Here is a 24,068-nt window from a genome sequence, read left to right on the forward strand (position 1 = left end):
CAAGGTGCGACTGATGATGATCATGTGGTGGCATCAAAATTTATCAGGCCAGAAGCAGGCAATATGCATGCACAGGAAGATGCTCGAAGTCAGAGAAAAGTGGCGCTCCTAGTGCACACTGCTAGAAGCTGCAGAAAGGCCTTCCGCATTTGCACTGCCGAACACTACTGCAATTAAAAGCTGAATTAAATCTCAGTGGTGCGTTGCATTGAATCATGAATTGGAAGTTCTTGTTTCCCCTGTTATGATTTAATGGCAATCAGTGCTGGATTCCAGACAGCACTCATTTGAAAAACTGCACTCCTGTTGCTAGGACGGTCCATCATATGGATATGTATGGCCTCCTTAACAACAAAGTCACAGAAAGGTGTTGCTGTGAGTAAAATTTCAGTCTTTTCTTAAAACATACAATGCCTCATGTTCAGGCAATGCTCATCTGCCGCTGATATATCAGTTTGCCCTTGGTGTGTGTGATATTGGTGTTCGAAGCAACATTCTTGCATGGTTCGGCATGTCTGCCCAATATAAGATTTTCCTCATTGGCATGGGATCTTACGCATGTCACATTCCCTAAGGCTGTCTTCTTTGACAGAGCACAATAAATTCCTCAATCTTGCTGGTGGCTTAAAAACGCACTTGATGTGCCTTTCTAGATTGTGTATGTTCTTGAAGACATGCTCCAAAATAGGACAAGAATGCTGTTGCAGTGAGTGCCTCCTCATCTTCATTTACATCCCTGCTTTGAATTTGCTTCAAACTGAATGCTTGGCACATCTGTCTGTCAGAATATCTATTCTGTTGAGAATATCATTCTTAAGTGATGTATTTTATCAGGTAGATATGTGATATGTGGTTTATTCATCTCATTACATACAATTTTCAAATCATTTGATTCGATGTACAGGAGACATGTCAAGGTTTACAAAATAAACTTTTTTCACTTTTTTAAGAGAAATACAAAAGTTTACATTATATTTTACATGTCTAAGTTACAGCTACCATGTACATAAAATAATACATGTAATACAATCCCTGTGTTCAGATTGTGAAGCTGTCCTTAATGAATTCGACAGAATAACAACACTTTTCCACCAGAAGAGTAAAGAGCAATCTTTTCAGTGAACCAATCTCCATTTTAAATATATTACTGCCTTTTATTTTATTGAAAATTTTTAACCCCATATACTCTGGCATTTGGGCATAAAGTTTTAAACGATGTGTTGGAAGTTTGAAGTTATCTCTGTGGCGAGTGCTGTAGTTTTGGTCAAAACGGAAAGTGTCTAGTGTATGTTGATTTCTATATAGGAACACCACCATCTCATATATGTAAAGTGAGGGGATAGATAGTATTTTTAAATTTTTTAACAGTGGTCAACAGGATTCCCATTTTTTTGCAACACACATGTTTCTAATTACTTTCTTTTGTAATACTAGGAGCCTAGTGACATTTGCTGAATTTCCCCAGATTATTATGCCATAACGAATAACTGACTCAAAGTAGCAGTGATAAACTATCTTTCTGGTATCCATGTTAGTGGCACCTGACAAAATACACATTGCAAATGCTAAGTTGTTCAGTTTATTTGCTAAATAATCTGTGTGTACCTTCCAATTTAAATTTTTGTCAAGATTTAGGCCTAAGAACTTCACATGGTTTGCTTCTGTGATATCCTGATCATTACAAGTTATCTTTATTTCACTCCTTTCTACTGATTTAGCTTCAAATTGCATCATTTTGGTTTTAGTTACATTTAGTTTTAGTTCATTTTGACAGAACCAAGATTCAAGTTTTTCTAATGTATTTTTGGCTTTTTCTGGAATATTTTCAGATACCTCATTTTCAATTAGAACTGATGTATCATCAGCAAGTAAGACTGAATGAACATCAATAGCAAGTGGTAGGTCATTTACATAAAAAAGAAACAGATAGGGACCCAATATCGAACCTTGTGGGACCCCTTGGGGAACTGTTTTCCAGTCTGATGAATAATTGGTTCCATTTGAAGTTAAAATTACTCTTTGTTTCCTACCTGGCAGGTAAGATCTAAACCATTTTAAAGCAGTGTCTCTGATTCCATACATCTGTAATTTGTGGAGGAGTAATGCATGGTTCACTGACTCAAAAGCTTTAGTCAGATCACAGAATATACCTGTGACCTTTCTACCTTTATCAACGTGGAGCATTAACAGTGCTTTTACACTGTTGGAATCCGAACTGGTTTTTAGAAATTATATCATTTACAGTAAGAAAGTTATTAATTTGTTTTGCTGCAATCTTTTCAAACACTTTAGAGAAGACCAGCAAGAGAGAGATAGGGCGGTAATTCCCCATATCTTCTGTCGATCCTTTCTTGAATAGAGGTTTGATCTCACCATATTTCAATACCTCTGGAAAGCATCCCTGTTCAAAAGATTGATTTATAATAGTTGACAGTGGTTGGGAAATAATATCATACACATACTTGATTACAGATGTTGATATTTCATCCCACCCATGTGAGGTTTTGTTTTTTAGAGACAATATTTCCTTTTCCACATCCCTTTGGGTGATTTTTTCAAATTGTTTAAAAGATGTGTTCTGGCTGTTTTCCAAATTTGTGATGCCCTGATAGAATGTCATATCCACAATCGATCTTACTACATTTAGGAAGAATTCATTGAAACAACTTGACATCTGAACAGGGTTTACTATAATTTCATTTTCATGTCTAATTTTCAAAATCTCATGGATTTTTACTTTGGCTCCTAGTTCAGACTGAACAACTGACCACACTGCTTTTGTCTTATTTCTGTGTTCTCGTATGAATTTATTATTTGCCATTTTTTTTAGCTGCGACTACAACTTTCCTAAATACAGCTTTATACTGTTTGACATAAATAACAAAATCCGGATTTCTGTTTGATTTTAACTCATTGTGGAGCTCTCTCTTTCTGGCACTAGAGATTTTTATTCCTGTTGTAATCCATTTGAGTTTACCATTAACTTTCTTTTGCTTATATCTACGAGGAAATGATTCATTAAATACCTCTAAGAAACAATTTAAGAATTTGTCATAGTTTATTGAGCTTGAACTATTGTAGTCTACTGGCCAGCTTATTACACTTAATTTACTGCGGAATAAATCCATTTTACTTTTACTGAGATCCCTTTTTATACACACTTCCTGAGGCTTTAGGTTATTTCCTTTTGGGAGCTCAATAAACAGAGCTGAGTGATCTGAAATATCCAAGTCTATGCAGTATTTGTGCTTATTTCCACTGTCAAATTTGTAGTTAGTAATAATATTATCAATGCAGCTCACTGATCTGCTGTTTTCCCTAGTGCCTTCAGAAAAATTTAGCTTGAAACCAGATTTCTGAATTAAGTCACGAAATTTTGTTGACATAGAATACCATGTGCCCTATACACCAAGGAGCATAAGACACTACTGCACTTATAAAGATGATAACTTGTGGCCTGAAAATATAGCGCCATGTGAGTTGATTTGCGATAGACACTATTTCCCAGTGTATCGTCAGCTTCTGACTGTAGCATTCAGAAATGGTGAAATTCCATCCTTTTCCGTTTCCTTTGTGAACTGAATATTGGGGTAGAGTGAGTTCAGATGCTGGAGAAACACAGGTAATGCCTGTCTTCTGTGGGGCACACTTGATGTTGTGTCGTTTGAGGATTCTTTCTATTCTTGAAGACATAGTACCAAAATAGGGCAAGAACACCATTGCAGTAGGTGCTTCTGCATCTTCATTTACCATTTACAGCTCTGCTTTCCACCAACTACAAGCATCTTCCCACGTATGTGTATTGCCTTCTCCCGGCCTGATAAATATAGATGTCAGTGTGCGATTATCATCACTTGCACCTTGCAGCAGTGACAGCAGCAGCTGCCGCCGTCTGAAGATGTTGAGCAGCTGCATTAATGAGTTATATATCAATCCACACAATATGATTTGGCAGCAAACCCAAGAAGTATATTTACAACAGATCCATTGAGAGAACCTGAAAAATCACATCAAAGGAGTTGCTTCAAATGGCCATCATTGAAGTCTATGGAATAATGTGATCGATTTACCAAACTGAAATATGTGTAGTAACACTGCGTGAGTAATAGCAGCAATATAGTTGTCAGTGTTTAGCTGTTTTAGTACACCTGACCTTTCTAGTGGTCCCCTGTGTAAAAATCACAGAGAGATTGGGCAATAGAGATGACTGCGATGTTGCACTGCCTCTGCTGATTGTCCTCTCCTCATGGAACTCCTCGTACACTGGTGACAAGGTTATTAAGGTAGGTGTGTTGCTCTGTATTGCCGAATAGTCACAGAGTCATTCATCTTCTATGGGCTGAGTTGATCAACATGTGGATTAAACTGTTTCAGGACATACCAGTTAGCATTAACAGTTTGATACAAAAATTGTATTAAGATGCAGAGACCAGACATTGCACACTAGACACCGATCTTGAGATACGCATTTCATGTTGTATTTATAACCCTATACTCACCTGACCAATATATGCCTGATACACAAGAAGGGAAGCAAGCTGAAATGTGATACCTACAGGTACAGTCCATCATCATCCTCAGAAAATTCAACCAGTCATAGTGTAGACACACCACCGTTTAAGGTGGGGAAAAGGTTAGCTTCAGTGCAATATTTCTGAGTGCACAAGTTACAGCCAGGTGCGGGCCTGTTGACAGTAAGCTACACTTAAAAGTGGTTGCAGAGTAGAATGGAGGTCACAGGGCTGTAGACCCACTGAAAAGAGTAAATGCAGTGGTGTGCATGGCGCAAGTTACAGGCAGAAGGGGCCCACTGGCCCAACCCAGGTGTTAAAAGTACATGACTCAGAGCGGTGCATTAGCAAAACAGAGGCACACAGGCGTGTATAAATAGGCACCGGTTCACTAACAAGGCATTCAAGTGTGACAGCTCTCGTGGATGGCGGGACAGGTCACACCACCAGCTACAAGCAGCAACAGATGGGGCACCAGCATTCCAGTCCATGGCAGGTCACTGGTTTGACCCTCAGAGGCCAACGTGGGGTCCGCAGCCAGCCAGCGGTGGGCCATGCCACGGCTTGCTACTGTGGACAGTCTTGTTGGCTCCCAACACACACCGGAGGCATCCGCGGCAAGAGCCGCAGATTCGGACGCTGGATTGTGGGCGCTTGTAGTCGCCGCGATCTTAGCCGCGCCCGTGATGAAACATGCCGCAGGCTGCCTTGTAGCTCCCGTGGGCGGTGCTGAGAGGGCAGGGACGGAGACCGCTTAGTCGACTGGCGGCGCATCCTGACGCCGTCACAACTATGCAGCTGTACGAGGCCGACACACAGCAGGGCATTGTACGGGTCGCTGAGGCAGCCATTCCACGCCAAGGCATTTCGCAGGCAGCAAAGTGGTGTCCTCAGCATTGCAGAACCTGATGACGCAGACCGAGAGGATCGGGGGCACTGTAGCTGGAAATAATAAATCACTTGGGAAACTCGAATGAGTTTCAATACAGCGCATCCTGACAGTTACCATTCTCATCCGACATCCCCTCTACAATAGAGAACAACATACAGGAGTACCAAGCTGTCTTTTGACAAACTGACAGTCGTTTTGAAAAACACGGGTATTATGATAAAGTTATCTACGGTCTGTTCATCAATTTTTAATGTTCATTTGACAGCATCCTCAAGAATAGCCTATACGGTGCACTGTGAGACTTAAGGTTCCTCGAGGATCTAGTGAGAATACTGCAAATGTTTATTTATGGATCAAGGGCAGCAGCAAGCTTCCAAGAAATGTTAGAGATTGAAACAGGTCACAGACAAGGGGATGCTCTTGTGGGTTTTGTTCAATCTCATCTTACAGAAAGTGATAAGGGAATGTAGGCAATAGGGGTAGGTCGGAGTACAGATGGATGGTAATTCAAATTGGCTCACATGAGCATATGGTACAGTAATACCAAGAGAAGCAAACAGTTAGTTGAAATAAATGTACAAGAAAATGGACAACTAAGAACAGAATGTTGGTGTAAAGCCGAATCAAGAGTTCATGCAACTACGAAGAACACAAGAGCATGAAGAATTTCATGAGATAGATGGCATGAGGTTAGTGTGTCCATCAGTTCAAATACTTAGGATCTTAATTTACCATTGGAAACACCACAGAAATGGACATCAAGAAAAAATAGCAGTGGGAATGAAATGCATATATTCCTTAACGGTTACATTCAGCTCAGCACCAATATCAGTGAACACTAAGATGATGATCTGTACTACAGTGATATGCCCAGCATTCACTTATGGATCAGAAACAAGCAAAGGAAAAACTATCATTTGAAAGAAGGATAATGAGGCAGACATGAGGACCCATCTTAGTTAAAGGAGAATGAAAGAGGAGGAAGTATGTGAAAATCTACCTCTTGATGCAACAACCAACAATCTTAGGCAAGCTGAGGAGCAAAAGAATTCAGTGAATGGACCATCTCACCCATATGCCAGAAGAATGATGGTGAAGAAGGCACTTGAGGGGGAAGCAAACACCAGACACCCTCATAGAATTACCTAGCAAGGACCTGGCAGCCCTAGGGATGGAAGACACCTGGAGGAACTGAGCACAAAACAGAAAGGAATGGAGGCTGTTAGAGGAAGCACTGTGTGGTCCGCAAGGCCTTCAATAACTGGATATACTCACCTGACCAGATGTCCTGTGTTCTTCCTGACACCGTGCTTCACTAATTCCACTTTAACCTTTTTAAATTTTCTAACCTATGTACCCAATTAAGGGATCTAACACATTGCACTTGAGCCTGTAGATCACAAGGTACATTTTCTTAATTTATTTACTTAATGACATCCTTCTAAATGGTATCCACCGCATTTCTGAATGGGTGGTGTATTTTACCTTTGGAAAATTTTACCCATGATGATGCCCTCATTAAACCATACAGTAGATCTGCATGTCCTCAGAAAAAATATGTACTATAGTTTACCCTTGCTTTCAGCCGTATAGTGTTTATATGTATAAGGGGCATTCAAATGAAACCCCGTCAGTAGTGTAAAGAAACGGTAATGATTTTATTAACTCAAAAATGTAGTTCTACACAGTACACATACACAAGACTGTTGGCACGTTTATCCCACTGTGACACTAGCCAGTCGATTCCATTCTTGAAGAAGCTAGTACGCTGCTGTCAGATCTAGGCCTGGACCCAGTCACACTCTTCATCTGTTGCAGATCGATGTCCACAAATAGCTTTTTTTAGAGGTCCAAACACATGAGTCACATGGTGAAATGTCAGGACTGTACAGTGGATGTTCCAGTAGTTTCCCACCGAAACTGCTGCAATATAGTCTTCACGGCATTGGCCATGTGTGGACAGGCATTATCATGCAGGAGGATAACACCACTGGACAATACACCTTGGTGCTTCAACTTGATGGCTCATCTAAGGTTCTGTGGCTTGATAACACTGGGCATTCATGGTGGTTCCCCGTTCCAGGAACTCAATAAGTGGTGGTCATGGCCTTTGATTTCTTTGGAGGTGGTGAAGTTGTGTGTTTCCACTGCTTGCTCTGACGCTTCCTTTCGAGTTCAAAATGATGACACCACGTTTTGTCACCTGTGACAATATGCAACAGACAGCTGTATTCCGCCTCATGACAACACTGCAGATGACTCAAAGACAGTGCCATTATAGTATTGTGCTGTTCGGCGGTCGGTGAGGAACCCACTGTTCACAGGTTTTTTGAAAGTTCAAGTGTTGATGCATTATGGTGTGGGCGGTGCCCATGCTAATACCCAAACTGATTGATCTCATCCACAGTGATTCTGTGGTTGTCCAAGACTAAAGAATTCACTTCTGCAACCATCTCCGGTGTGATGACCCAATGAGCCTGTCCAGGACGAGCATAGTCTTCCAGTGACTCACGCCCCTCAAGGAATCATTTGTGCCATTCTGCAACACTTGAATGACCCAGACTGTACTCACCATACACAGCCTTCATCCATTGATACATTTCACGGCTCCAACTTCCTCTGCTACCAAAAATCAAATCACTCCTTGTTGTTCCTGCTTACTCACCTGCACATTCGGTAGTAGATGATAACTTGGGTGACCACCTTCTCTTTGGCGTGAAACCACACTGGCACTATGCAACATCAAATGGTGTGAACGCATCACTCTCTCTACCAATAGTTGGCACCACCATACCCGCAGTTATGTGGTGCGACCTTATGTATAAGCCAAAGGTAGATGCACTGACCAGGTTTCATTTGAATGAACTTCATACATACAACTAATTCTTATGAGTATTTTAAATGCTTATCTTCAATTTATTGTATTAATTAGAGCAAGTTTGCCTGAGACAGCCCTTTAATTTTAAATCTGGAATGTATAAGGGTTCAGCACTTAGGCAGGGCAAATAGCTGTTAGCACAAAGCAGGATACTCCATCCATCTGCAATGGACCCATGTCAAAGCATCTGGCACCCTTGTATGATGGGTTATATCCTATACACAAAGGATGACTTCAATGGGAGCATTATTCATGAATGCAGCTCTGCACAGGATTAAGTGATCAACAGCTGCTGAGAACCAGCATTAGATAATGATGGCAAAACTCTGCCAAATTGTTAAGAAGAGCAAACAGAGATTATGGAGTGTGTTTCTATTCTCCATAAACAGCTCCACAAAGGCCACAGTAGAATTGGAAACCACTAGAGTGATTTATGGACAAATTGGGAGAGGACCAATTACTGGCATAACACCTACTGGAACTTTCCAGCAAGAAAGACATAATGCAGACAATGAAGTAGTAGTTCACCCAGTGCCTTGTAGTTTGATTGGTTCTAGAATTTCACTAAGACAAAGACATCACTAAGAGTAGCAACTGGGAATGTAGTTCCATAATCAGGAATTTTACAATTTCCTGTTTTCAGTACATGCATTCTTAGTGGTTAATGATTTGACTCTTGACCATGAGTGTTTGCACCATGCTCTGACGCCACACAGTAATTACAAAAAGAATCTTCTCCACCTTTCATCTGAATCTGGAGAAAAATTAACAGCTTCCACACATTTTAAAGTAATTATCTTAATCTCTCCTAAAACCAGCAGAGGACCTTACATGCCAACATGCTTATTGTAGTGTTGCCTGTCAGTTTCGTAGGAACATCTTTTGATCCTGAAAATGCCTAAGATTTCTTTCAGAGCCATGATATCAACAGGCAGCTCAACAAATTGTGATTCTAGAGGCATCTGTTCATCTTTATAAAGTCCTTCCTTCTTAGTGTTTTTAAATAAAGGCCAAGGTCATCTAGTGATACTGAGTGCCTGACTGACTGTTTCATGAAGAAATTATGAAAAGGATGTTTCTACTCAGCATATAGCAGAGATGCTGAGTTGCAGAAAGGCACAACATAAAGATTGTCAGAAAGTGAGCTTAGCTTTCAGCCAGCAAGGCAAGGCCTTCATTGGAATCTCTCTCTCTCTCTCTCTCTCTCTCTCTCTCTCTCTCTCACACACACACACACACACACACACACACCACAGTCTCCTGCGAGCAGCAGTGCATGATGAGTGGTGGGGGGTAAAGAGGGGGTTGGGCTGGGGTGGGGAGGTTGAGGGATAGCAGGGTAGGGTAGGGTAGGTGACAGCAAAGTGCTGATTGTGGCAGCATATAGGGATGAGATGGAGAGAGAGTAGGTTAGCAAGGTGCAGTCAGGAGGTTGACAGGAGGAGGACGGGTTAGTGGGAAAGGGTAGAAGTAAAAAGATGTGAGTGCATTGGTGGAATAGAGAGCTGTGTAGTGTTGGAATGGGAACAGGGAAGAGGCTAGATTGGCAAGGGCAGTGACTAATGAAGATTTAGGGCAGGAGAGTTTCGGGTACATAAGATACATTGCAGGGAGAGTTCCCATCTGCACAATTCGGAAAAACCTGGTGTTGATGGAAAGGATCCATATGGCACAGGCTGTGAGGCAGTCACTGAAATAAAATACATCATGTTGGGCAGCATGCTCAGCAATGGGGTTGTCCAGCTTGTTCATCACCATAGTTTGTTGGTGGCCATTCATGCAGACAGCTTGTTGGTTGTTATGGCAACACCTCTCCCTGTGATATAGCCTATGTTCCCATAACTCTAATTAGTAATTGTTCTTACCCATCTAGCCCCTTTCCTGTTCCCATTTCAGCTCTGCATAGCCCTCTGTTCCACCAACGCACCCACAGTCTCTCTACTTCTCTCCTTTCCCGTTACCCCCGCCCTCCATCAACCTCCCAACTACACCTAACTGCCCTACCCTCTCTCAACCTCATCCCTGTATGTACCCAAAAGCAGCACTTTACTGACCCTCACCATACCCTGCTGTCCCTTCTCCTCCCCACCCCAGCCTCCTCTTTACTCCTGCTACCCAGTTGCCTCTCCCATCATGTGCTGGTGTTCACAGTGTGGCCTCAGCAGCTAGAAACTGTGGTCAGTCATGCGAGTGCATATTTGTTTCCGATAAAGGCTTTGTTGGCTGTAAGCTCACTTTCTGAGAGGCGTTTCGTTGTGCCTATCTGCGACACAGATTCTCGACATTATGGTGAGTAGCAACTATCCTTTTCATAATATTGTTACATTCCTTCATGGCTGTTCCATTGTTAGATTTCATCAAGAAAAATGTGCCGAAGAGTCACTCATAAAAGTATGCTGTTACATGTGTGATTGTGTGTGTGATAAGGAAGTGAGTATAGTGCTCTTTTTTTTAGATGATTTTGTGGCATTTTGCACTAGCTGCAATTTATTTACTAGTGTTTGCTAACTGCAACAAACCATTAGGTGATAGCAGGAGTGGACAATTTAGTCAGCATTTAAATTCTCATTATGAAAGTCTGTCTGTTCTCTAAAATATTTAAGATGGATTTGTGACTTACCTGTGTTTCATATTAGTGAGTCAGAACTGCTCGTGCAAGATTCCCTGATTTTTTTCTAAGCCTGTTTGCATTAACACTCAACTAGTTTCCATATCAAAGACAAATAAAAACCATATTAGCTTAGCTACATGACATCCTAAAATCTCTCTAATCATGGGGAGTAAACAGAGCATGTCTGCTCCAGTTCTATAAAGGACTGATATAATACCATCTGGATTATGGTCTGTAGAAATATGTAATCATTAAGACCTTCATATATAACGATTACTCTTGCTGCCTGTAGGTTCCTTCAGGATCAACCTCAACCCAAGGTTGAGCTACATGCCTAAATATGGAACGCTGTGTCATTGTGCACAGTATACTTGCTGTCGAGTTACAGTCCCATGCATCACTGGAACAGTGAGTGACTGGAAGTGACAAGCAAGACATCAAGGTTGGTGGTTCCTTACATTGGAACTGGACAATGCTATTTAATACAGATCCCTACATTAAGAGGATCAGCCATTAGACAGTGCATGGGTTGTATGAAAGCATGTACACCACATGTTCAGTGTGTACATCAAAGTTAGAGACATAGACAGAACAGGGAGTTTGCTTTCTATTTGAGGCAACAATATGAGAAATGTCTAGTGGCTTACGAGGTTTTCTGCTACATTAGACATCTCTTCCAGAGTGGTGTGAAAGAACTGCCTCTTTTTTTTCTGTCAGAATGATTCTGATAGCTGATATTTTTTTAAAATATGCCTCCATAAACTTACAATAATTATTGAAATACTACAGTCCCAAATAAAAATACATAAAATAAGGGAAATGCAACCACTTGTTACTTACAGACGATTGGTTCCCCACACACAGAAACACATAATAGAAAACAGTTAACCCTTACTTTCGAGCTCTTGATATTTCTCTAGTAAGAGTGTGCACAAGTGTGGCTCCACCTATCTCCTCCCTCCCCCCTCCCCTGCCCCACTTAAACACTATTCATTATACTTAATTTTAAAGTTCACTTTATGTATGCATTTATAGCTAAACTTCTGTCTGACCTCCAAATAGCTGTATATTTTTCTTTTTGTAGGTATACACTTGACATTGCTGAAGCTCTTCTGTACTGCCACAGAAGGAATATTCTACATCTCGATGTGAAGCCAAGAAATGTTATTGTCTGTGAGAATACTGATAGATGTAAACTTTTTGACTTTGGAAGCTCATTAAATTTGAAGAAGCAATCAAAAAAACAAAGGAACTTAATGGTAAAACTGATACTTTATTATACTATATTATCCTGTGTTCTGTTTTGAGACATAGTACTCAAAAATAGAAGTAACTTCACTGCATTTGTATCTTTGAAGGAAGAAATCTCCAATACCATTACCAAATAGCACAAATAAAATCTCCCTTGTTTCTTGTGTTATCTTCCTCAGATTCACGCAGAGCCCACTTCTTGCTAGAAAATTCCTTTTATATGTTGTTGCTTCATGAAATAAATAGAATTAAAACCGTTATCAAAATAAAGGCAGTCTGTTTGAAGGTGCATATCTTAACACATTTTTAGATAAAAATCTGCTGCTGGGCAACATTCAGTACTGTGTTGCTCTGCCCATGCATTAAATTTGTCCTCACAATCTTTGGCATGCTGTCCACAAGGTAGTAGAAGCGTTGCTACTCATGCCTGTCATTCTTGGAAGACAGGCTTCTTCAGTTCTTCTCTTGTGTAAGTAGCAGTTCTACAATGACACAGTGCAAGTTTAAACTGGTTCCAAGTATACATAATCAGATTCATGTTGGCAGATATTGCAGGCCATTCCACTAGGGTGATTTCTGCATTAGTTTCTTGGATGATGAACCCTTCACTGAAATATTAGACTTAGAGCTGAACAGTAGATTGGAGAACATTGTCTGATACTGCAGAACCCTCATTTTACACTTCATAGCAATGAGAGGTATCCAACATCTAGACATGATACTAATCCAGAATTGGAGTGACACAATTCCAGGTAGTGCTACTAGCCCACAACATGACTGATTCCACCACCTTCTTGTTGAATCCTAGGACTGCATGCATCGAGAAGTGTATTTAAAGTATTCCATTGTGGGTGAGGCATGCACAATGAGAGATAGATGCACAGGTAGCCAAGAACATTGAAACTTTATTAGTACAGAGAAAGTACACAATAATGCAAACAACAGAAACAGCTTTCAAGTACAGACATAGTAGAGATCGTCCTGATCTGCTGAAGCAATGTCACTAACACAATATGATTCTGGAAGCAGCATGTGAGCACTCAGTCTGTCACATGTGAGAATCACTGCCTTAGGTACAGTCAGTGTAGGCTGCACTGGTGATGTCCGAGGTTCTGAAGTAATATGCTGTACTCAGAGAAAAATACTCATGAGACTTCAGAAGTTGAACATCGGTGTTCCGAATGGGACTCCCACTGGCTGGTGAGCTGCTGGGTGGTATCCTATAAAGGCTACCCAACAGAATAATACCAGGAAGTTGCATGCTACCACGTGGTTTGCAGCTGTACGCTAATACCAGCTGTATCCACTGAATGTGGCATTTTCAATACTGCTGCAGCTGTCACAGGCAATGGTGAACTGCATCAGCTTGCAGGCATCTGACAGGGTGGCAACCTTAGCATTCCATTATGTGGCATGTGGCTGGATCATAAGGCACCAGCCATATGCCACAGCATTGCCACCAGGCCACTTCCACACTGTTCTACGATTGTCATGCATCAGAGATCTCACACTTTTCAGTGAAGACAAACAGATGCCATGATGTAAATTTCATTATATATATATATTTTTTTTTTCTTGCTTACATTCTCGATGTCCCATGAGGCTGGAAATTATGTACTGTTGTTCACATCTAGATACTAGACAATGTGTGGAACTGGTTGACCTGTGAGCCACAATTTTTATGTAGTAGTTCTGTCAAATAAAAACAAAGTTTCTGAATTGTATTGTATCAATGCTTTGCAAATGACAGATGTTATATAACTTTGATGATATATATGTGTTGCACAAATAAGGCTGTATGTAACTTGACTTCAAAATACTCTCTAATTATTCTCACACATTTTCTGTGCCAAAACCCAGGAAAAGCAGCACCAACAAGAATTTTCTGTATGATATCTATGACACTTTTAGAGGACTTGCACATTGGTCCGAGAGACTACATGGCGAAATTTCTTTGTATGTAATGTAAAAGGTACACTCCCAACTAAGTGATCTACGCATTGTGGCATTTAGCTTATTTGTTTTCATTACTGAAATGTATCAGCTTACTGTTCACATAGTAACTGTTGGAATAATATTTGAGTATATTGTAGAATAATAATTTCATTACACAACAAGCACATCATTAGTCTCTAGTGATCAAGTTTAATATCAATGCTCGACAAGTGTGGCAACCTGTTTGTGACACTAGAGTCATGACTAAATATGAGCACAAATACTGACTAACTGTCTTTCAAAACTGAAACATAAATGAGGAACTTGGAGTTCCAACACTACATGCACCAGTAATCAAATAAATTTGCTTGACAACTACAGAAGAGAGAGCATACATTAGCAGTCAATTGCAGGACATTTTGACTAGTTTAATGGCATTGGATAATGCTATCAAAGAGTTACTTGATGATGTAGAATACAAAGCTGATGTCTTAGCATGTGAAGACTATAGAGACTCTGAAGCAGTTGATCCTGAAGACAAAATGCAGTACTGAGGGAAGAGTTTGACACCATGGCCAATGGGACAACTTCTGCAGTTCCTACAGAGTTGTACAGCCACAGTGTTGGATTACCACCAACCAAGTCAGGGCCATTTTTTGTGACCTTAATAAGTGGACTAATTTTTGGTAACAGTCAGAACCGTCTGACTATGCAGACCTGAACTTGTCAATGATCAATAAACATGTATTTCTTTGAGTCATAACTGCAGCTGCTTATGAGCAAATTAATAGAATTTTACATGCACCTATGGTGAAAAATGAAATTATCCAGGTGAATCGAGACTATCTGGAAGATATTACACCTGTAACACCTAACTCCTACTCTCCAGAATGTCTTAACACTTACTGATTGTAATGAGTGCATTCAAGTTGTACAGGCAGTAGGGGAGAATCTAGAAGCTTATGGTAGAGTTTTAATTCCGAAGATGCTTTGAACTTTGCTGGAAGACATATGTAGATGCTGGACAATTCCTACAAAGAGGATGCAATTGTCAGAAGGGAACACTCTGAAACTGACGGACTTCATCTCAGAAGAGGTATATGGGCCACAGATGGCTCTAAAGATTTGTTGAGAAACTTGCAGATTAATTAACATTATGCCATCTACAGCAGCCCTCAAAATTCACTTTGTCAGGAAATGCAGCACATAAGTCCATACAGAAGGTAGAAGCCTAGTGTGTGTTTAGCAAATGGCTTGGTCAGTGGGCACAAGATGGCGAGAAAGTCAGGGATGTTCATGACTGCATCAAGATTTTGAGACCTAGAAATAGGTCCTTTCTTTGCGTCAACCAGGGTCACATAGACTGTAGAAAGAAAGGAAAAATCATTTTCTCTATGCTGCAAGTGAAGCCATCAGAAGTCAATCTGCAGCATTTCAGAACATTTTAGTTCATCATTTAATCCTAATGAACACAGCTCATTGGGCACTGTGAATACCAGCTGTTAAGGATTCACTTATCTCCACATGTATGTAACAGGTCCCACAGGTGTAAGTAGACTTACCTGCTGCTTTTTTTGATAGTGGCAGCCAATCTAGCTACATTAGCAGATGACTGACTGAAAATTGAAAACAGGAAGTTGTTGTGAATTGCCCACTGGCAATCATTGCCTTAGTCACTCTCTCATTATCTGGTCCACCTGAACTGATAAGAGCATGGAACAATTCTCACATTACAATTACTACATTTGAGTGTCATCACTCATTTTCAAGATACCTGTCAGTACCTCAAGAGTTCAAAAGGCAGCATATCAGCAATTTACAACTAGCTGATCCTGCAGAGTGATAAAATGATCTTCCCATTTAGTTACTAATTGAAGCACATCACGGCTGGATAACTGTTAGGATGCTGTGCCAATATGCTTATCTGCATCACTGACTTTACAGCCTATGTAATTCAGATGGATCATTAGTAGAAGCTGCACAAGGATTTCTGTAAATCAGGCCATGATCAAGCTGCCATTCAATAGGGCACTTAAAAACACAATCTGAAATGACTGGTATTTGGAGATAACAGAAAAATGTAACAATAAGGACTGATCAGAGTTCGGAGGATTCTGAACTTCTTAAGGAATTTAATGATGCCTTACCAAAGAGTAGTCTGCCTCCTCACTCCAGAGAGGCATCTACAGGATGACAACATCTTCAGTGCCACATGCAAGAGACAGATGTCAAATTAAATCTGAAATGAACAGGACGAACTGGCTCAACAAGAAAGTTTTGCCAAAGACATTTATTTGCCATATCAAATAATGATTAGAAAGAGTCAAGAGAGCACCAAGTGGCCAATTGTGTTTAACGTATATTCACATGAAAAGGGTTCCTCACTTAATGATGTCTTGAAAAGAGGGCCTAACCTTCTTGCCAAACTCACTGTACCATTCATGCATTTTTTTAATGCAACTTTCTGCCGGTGTTGCAGATATGACCCAGGCCTTCTTGTAGTTAGTTCTCCATCCAGCTAACAGATACCTGATAAGATTTTTCTGGTACAGCAACTGTAATCGTGGAGCAAATGTAACAAGCAGCCTGAGAAGAGATGCTTACCAATTCGAACAACTTCCCTTTGAGCTTAAATGTAGTTGGTTTCTACTTTCTGCTGTACTGAGGGTATTGGCGGCTATATAGCAATTGCAGTTTTCTTGCCTTATCAGGCCGTAACACTTACATGGGTGACTTTGCAGCAGGTGCTACAGATAAAAATGGTGCAGTAATACTTACATGGGTGACTTTGCAGCAGGTGCTGCAGATAAAAATGGTGCAGTAACACTTTACTATGAACTGATCTCACTCATGAATCAGTGGGTGATGAGCTCTCAGCAGCTGGTCGGACTCAGGATGTCGCAGTCATTGCCCAGGATCACCGACGGGTGCTGCAGCAATTTAAGCCCCACCCTTCACAGACCAACTTCCTTGCTTTTAAGTGTCTCCATGCTAAGGCTCGCTCCCTTATTAAGCAGCGTAAAAAGGGATGCTGGGAGCACTGTGTTTCCTCCCTGGGGACATTTGCCTCTTCATTGCAGGCTTGGTCCAAGCTCCGTAGCTTCTGGGCCACTAGCGACAGTCAAATGTCCAGGGCCATACTCTCCAAGGTGTTCTGTATACTGATCCGTTGGTCCTCGCAGAATGCCGCACATCGCACTTTGTGACAGCATCGGCATCCTCTTCCTATCCTGTGACTTTTTTCTGGTGGAAATGCCAAGCTGAACAGATTCCCCTCTGTTTAAACCTTTACCAAGCTGAAATCTATAATGGACCCTTCACTGAATGGGAATTCATGCAGGTTCTTACCTCTTCACATGCCACGGCCCCAGGCCCAGATCCCATCCAAAACCAGATGATCCAACACTTCGACATTACCCAGAGACATCTACTCAGTGTCTTCAACTGCATTTGGCTCACAGGTGCCTTCCCCCTTGCAATGGCGTCCTCAAGCCTGGAAGGAACCCAATGTCTCTCAATGGCTGCTGCCCAATTAGCCTGAGGCCGGCCACAGTGGTCTAGCGGTTCTAGGCGCTCAGTCCGGAACCGTGCGTCTGCTAAGGTCGCAGGTTCGAATCCTGCCTCGGGCATGGATGTGTGTGATGTCCTTAGGTTAGTTAGATTTAAGTAGTTCTAAGTTCTAGGGGACTGATGACCACAGATGTTAAGTCCCATAGTGCTCAGAGCCATTTGAACCAATTAACCTGACAAACGTAACAGCTGCTGCCCAATTAGCCTGACAAACGTACTTCATAAACTGCTTGAGAGGATAGTTAGTTTCCTATTATGTTGGGTACTCAAATCTCGGTGCCTCTTGTCCCCTATCAGTGTAGCTTCTGGGAAGGACAGTCTCCAATCAACCATTTACTCAGTTGGAAACAGCAATCCAACGGGCTTCTACTAACTGCCAGCATCTTGTCATGGTCTTCTTTGACCTACATAATGCGTACAATAGAGCTTGGCACTGTAACATTGTAGTTACTCTACATGACTGGAGCTTTTGCGGCCCCCTTTAGATTTTTTCATGAGTTTTTATCCCACTGGCTCTTCCGGGTTCGAGTTGGAACTTCACTCAGCACTTATCGATTCAGGAGAAAAGTATCACATAGGGTTCTGTCTTCAGTGTTGCACTCTTCCTCATAGCCATCAGTGGGTTTGTAACCTCTGTTGGGTCTCTGGTGCAGCTCCCACTGGGTACCATATGTTGAGCGTTGGCTCCAAGGTGCCATTTGTCAGGCTTCTACATGGGCTGCCTTCCATGGCTTACAGTTTTCTCCCTCCAAAACACAGGTTATGCATTTTTGTCATTGACACACAGACAGAACTTTATTTAAGCGACCAGCCACTAGATGTTGAAGCACTGTCCCATTTCTCAGTCCTTATTTTTGATAAGCTGATGTGGCTGCCCTTTATTCTCCACCTGAAGACTATATGTCCAGATCAAGACTGACATATTCCAAGGTCCTAAGGTATGTCATCCCTAAGGTCTCTTTGCATCTTGTATGTTCCATCCTTGCAGAGTTCCAGAGTGCCACCACCTTCTACACTGATGGTTCTAAGATGAGACACAAGGCAGGATACACTTTCACATCTCCTGAGGCTTCAAACGTTATTTATTGCCGGGATTATGTGTGTTCACAGCAGAGCTGCTAGCAATTGACAGGACCTTCCATTTTGTTACTCTGGCCTCCCTCCAGTGTTCTAATATGCACTTAATCAATGAGCAGCCTGCAGGCTATTGACTGATGATGCTACTCTAGTCATGTTTGGCCTCTGCTATCCATGATCTTCTCTGTGCCCTTGGCCATGCTGCCTGCTCAGTTGTCTTTTTCTGGGTCCCAAGTCATGTGGGCATCCCAGGGAATGAACTGGCTGACCATTTGTCTAGAGAAGCAGATATTTACCCCATTCTGTTTCAGGATTCCAGCTGCAGATATGCGGATCAACGTCAAATCTCTCTTTACCCAAAAGTGGAATGGCATCCGGTGCACTACTGCTCTCAGTAGTAAACTCTGCACAATCAAGGAGACTAAATTCGTTTGGAATTCTTCCATCCTCCCCTCTCAGTAGTAGTCCACTGTCTTACACTATATCACTTTGGTCATTCCAGGCTCACCCATTGTTTTCTCTTGCGTAACAAACCTCTCCCACAGGGTGGTTGTGGAGCCCGACTGATAGTATCCCATATATTGGTGGAATGTTCCCTTCTTTTGACTCCTTTATTAGGTATAGTCTTCCAGATTCCTTAATTTTAATATTAGCAGACAATTCACAGATGGTCGAATTGGCCCTCAGTTTCTTTTGTGAAAGTGGGTTTTTATTTTCAGATACGACATTTTGCTTTACTCCTGGAGCAGGGCAAGGTGGTTGTGGTTGGGGCCTCTCTTCATGTTTTCTTGGTCTGGAACAATTACCACTCCCCCGTGCAAAGACAGCTCTTTTACCCCTATGTTTTTCTGGTTTTTAGATTTAGTCTACTCTTTTATGCCTTCTACTGTGTGTGTTTTCTCCATTCTTGTCTTTAACCACAACTTTCATCTTCTTGGTGTTTATTTCTAGTCTTAGTTTTGTTACCTCTTGATTTAAGAACTCAAGCATTTTATTTAGCTCTGTCTCCAAGTGTGCATCATTAGTGTTGTGGGAGTCACCAGAAGAATGTGAATAATGTGCGTAAATGCACAGTGATGCACAGCATACCTCCATGGTGATGAGCGCACAGACGATCTGCTTTACTCTTCAGTTTTTATGACTGTTATTCGTATTGACTTTGATTTTTCAGTTGATTGGTATTTGAGCTTAAAAAAATAAAAAGTTATTGCCTGACTGGATCTCTTTACAAGACAGAGATAAGCTGTAGTAGTCTGAAGTGTCACCAGCAAATCTGAATATAAATACTATTAGTTTGATTCCAGTTGCCTTTTCTTCCATTGTTATTATTGCCTCCATGTTGCAAATATCAAGTAAGGCGATAGGGCACCTCAATCTTAATTCTCCTTCTGGTTTTGTGCTACCATTAATATCCAACTCAATACTCAGATTTTTGTACATCCTCATTATTAATCACCTGTCCTTCCAACCAAGTGCTACTTCGTGCACTGCTTCAAATAACAACTTCCAGTCAACAATATACCAAATGCTTTTCTAGGTGAATAAATGCTGTATATATTTCTCTATTACATCTAATCTTCTTTCCAAAATCTGACACAGTTCCATTATTGCTTCTCATTTCTTTCCCCCGTCTGAAGCCAAATTGATCATTGGGTAAGTTTCAACCTATTTCATTCCTAATCCTCCATTTACCTATTGACAGTAATATTTTTGATGAATATGACATAAGGGATAGTATTCTATAATCTGTACAGTCTTTTGTGTTTACTCCCTTGAATATGCAATAGCTCTACTTTTTGTGAAGTCAGGTGGTATAGTACTCTCATCACAACATTCAGACACCATACTGAACAGTTTACTCCCTCCTGTGGGTCTGGGAGTTACAATAGGCCTGAGGTATTCCTGCTTGTCGTAAGAGGCAACTAAGAGGAGTCTCACATGTTTCGGCCTTTTAATGATGGTCCCCTGTAGGTTTTCACCTCCATTTTTCAAAATTTTTCCGAAGAGTGAGCCAACTGGGGAAGGGTGCCTTACATGGTGCATAGTGTCCATCATGCATTCAGACCTCTTGCCTCCTTCATCAAAGTGGATCTGCACTTCCACTCTTCCTCCAGCTGTTGAGACCTCTTGCATCCTTCATCAAAGTGGATCTGTACTTCCACTCTTTCTCCAGCTGTTGAGCAAGGTCACCCTAGGGGTGCAGTTTTCTCCATCCTCTGTGCAGTATTACTTTCTGCACTGTCAATGATGATGGACTTCTTAGTTCATTTCCACTTGATATCCATCACGGTAGCCAGTCCATTGTGGTGGGGCCACTATGTACCATGTTGATTGCAGCCCCCTGACCACACTTGGGTCGCTCTGCTGATGCCTGCACTGTTAACTCCCCATGTATGCCAAGGAGTAGATGCCCATCACGCTGGGGCATCGGGACTCGCGGCAATGACCATCCTGCCAGGTGGGCTTTGCTGTGGCACCCGTGGGGAGGACCCCTGGTCGGAGTGGGTCGCATCAGGGCGGATGACACGCCATGAAGCGTAGTACGTCGTCTATTGCTGGTGGTCAAACACCTGCAGTCTCTAAGCAATCTAGGTCTAACTTCAATGCTAATAAATACGACCCCAAATAGTCTCCTACCCCCCCCCCCACCTGCTCTCCCTGGCCTCACCGTGGGAGGAACACCAGGTTAAGGAAGGCAGCGAAGCTTATTCACCTTGGTACCTCATATGTACGAGAGTTGATGGGGAATCTTTCGTGTCCATGAAACCTCAGTTTTTGTAGAGCAATTAGAGGACAAGTTTTGGGAGGTGGAGGCCTTGTCCAAAGTGCGGTCAGTGTCAGTTTGATCAAAGCAGCATCCTCTGCCCAGTCACGGGCACTACTCGTCTGTGACAAACTGGGGGATGTTACTGTTTCCATCACACCCCATAAGAGCTTAAATATGGTCCAGGATATCATATTTCACAGAGACCTTCTTTTGCAGTCTGATGATGATCTGCAAACCAATTTAAAGTGGCGATGTGTCCATGTTGTCCGGCGCATCCAACCCCTTCCTGCTGCACTTCCAGCGTCACCTGTCAGGATTGTGGATGTCCTTCACATCCCAATATTCCCTGTGCCCCACCTCCCATCTGTGTCAACTGCAGAGAGCATCATTTGCCTTGCTCGCCAGACTGCAGGATTCTCCAGAAAGAAAGAAAAATAATGGAATACAAGACCCTGGACCAACTGACCTACACTGAGGCTAAGAGAAAATATGGGAGGCTACATCCTGTGCATATGACACCAACCTAAGCTGCCACTATGAGACTGGTTCTACCATCTTCCGTTCAACTGCATACAGTTGGTTCTCAGAGCCATCACTCCACCTGCCCCCTTGATGGTGGGGGGTACTTCCCTCCCTGTTGCTCTTGCACAACATACTTCAGGAGCAACACCCCCCAACCATTGGGGACACAAGTCCCCACTTCTCAGCCGGAGAAGTGTAAGTCTTCTTCAGCTCTTCTCGCCAGAAAGGGATCCCTTGGGTCACTCCGTTCCCAGGTACCTACCAGTGGCAAAGCTGATACCCATCAGTGGCTGAAGCAACCACCGGTAGCTCGTTATAGGGCTTCACGGTCCTCCTCAGTTCCTGAGACTGAATCAGTGAAGCCCTTCCAGCTGGACACACCTAAAGAGCAACGAGAGAAACCTAAAAAGAAAAAGCTACCAAGAACCAAGGCACTGCAGTGGCAACCACTCCACCACTACCTACAAGCTCTGTGTCTGAGGATGAGGTGTAGATTCAGGCATCCACTGAGGACCTAGATTTCGCTGGGCCCTCAGACACCAATGGATGTCGATCGCACGGGTACTCATCTGGTGGCAGCAGGTGACTCTGAGATGTAGACTGTCTCACGGAGTGTTTTATGCCTTCCAAATCTCAAGATCTTTAATCCTTCAGTGAAATTGCGGCAATTTTTTCCACTACCTGGCTGAGCTATGGCAACTGTTAAGCTGTACACCTGATTTCTGCATTGCCCTCCAGGAAACCTGATTCCCGGCAATGTGGACCCCTACTTTCCGCAGCTATAAGGCTATTACAGGAACAGTAGCTACTGTAATAGAGTGTCAGTTGGAGTTTGCGTCTATGTCCTGAACTTGGTATGTAGTGAACATGTGCCCCTTCAAATCCCTCTTGAAGCTGTCACTGTCAGGATAAGCACAATTCAGGAAATAACTGTCTGCAGTGTATATCTTCCCCCTAGAAGGTGCAGTACTCCTGAACGTATTGGCCGCACTGATTTATCAACTCCCTAAAGCTTTCGTACTTTGGGAGATTTTATTGCGCATAACCCCTTGTGCGGTGGCGCCATGCTTACTGGCAGAGGTAGGGAGGGCGAAAATTTACTGTCACAACTCGACCTCTGCCTCTTAAATACAGTTGCCCCACACATTTAAGTGTGGCACACTGCACACATTCAGCCATTGATATATCAGTTTGCAGTCCTGGCCTTGTCCCATCTATCCACTGGAGAGCACCTGATGACCTGTGTGGTAGTGACCACTTCCCCCATCTTCCTGTCACTCAACTGCCATCATGCCCACTGACGTCTACCCAGATGGGCTTTAAAGAAGGCAGACTTGGAAGCCTTCACCTCTACTGTCACTGCTGAATCTCCCGCAGTGGTGCCATTGAGAATGTCATTGAGCAGGTCACTACAAAGATCATTTCTGCGGCAGAAAATGCGATCCCTCTTTCTTTAGGGAGCTGCAGTGAAAGACAGTCACTTAGTGTTTGCCAGAAGTCGCTGAGGCAATTAACGAGCATCGGTGAGATCTACAGTAACATAAGCGGCACTCTTCCCTAGAGCACCTAATAACCTTTAAGTGGCTCTGTGCCCATGTTCGCCAGCCTATAAAACGATGGAAACAGGAGTGTTGGGAGAGGTACATGTCAACCATTGGTGCCATTCGTCACCTTCCCAAGTCTGGAAGAAGATCAGATGTCTTTTTGGGTACCTGACCCCAACAGGTGCCCCTGGCGTTAATGTCAATGGCATGTTATCTACCGACGTGAATGCGATTGCCGAGCACTTTGCCGAGCACTTTGCCGAGCACTTTGCCGAGCACTTTGCCGAGCACTTTGCCGAGCACTTTGCCGAGCACTTTGCCGAGCACTTTGCCGAGCACTTTGCCGAGCACTACCCCCCAGCCTTTCACACCCTCAAACGGCGGATGGAAAGGAAAGTCCTTTCATTCACTACACACCATAGTGAATCCTTAAACGCCCCATTTACAGAGTGGGAGCTCGTCAGCACTCTTGCACATTGCCCCGACACAGCTCCTAGGTCAGATCGGATC

The 24,068-nt window shown here is 42.5% G+C and overlaps 1 protein-coding gene across 1 annotated transcript in view; it reads left to right on the forward strand.

The window, feature by feature from the left end:
* The window catches only part of LOC126188533 (serine/threonine-protein kinase mos), a 116,251-nt gene that overhangs the window by 66,592 nt on the left and 25,591 nt on the right, over window positions 1-24,068 (forward strand). Inside the window, exon 4 of the mRNA XM_049930134.1 lies at window positions 11,977-12,151. Within this exon, the coding sequence (XP_049786091.1) occupies window positions 11,977-12,151 (175 nt within the window). The remainder of the gene's footprint in view (window positions 1-11,976; window positions 12,152-24,068) is intronic.

This window comes from Schistocerca cancellata, chromosome 5 (genome assembly GCF_023864275.1).
Source record: "Schistocerca cancellata isolate TAMUIC-IGC-003103 chromosome 5, iqSchCanc2.1, whole genome shotgun sequence".
In the NCBI taxonomy this organism is placed as follows: Eukaryota; Metazoa; Arthropoda; class Insecta; order Orthoptera; family Acrididae; genus Schistocerca; species Schistocerca cancellata.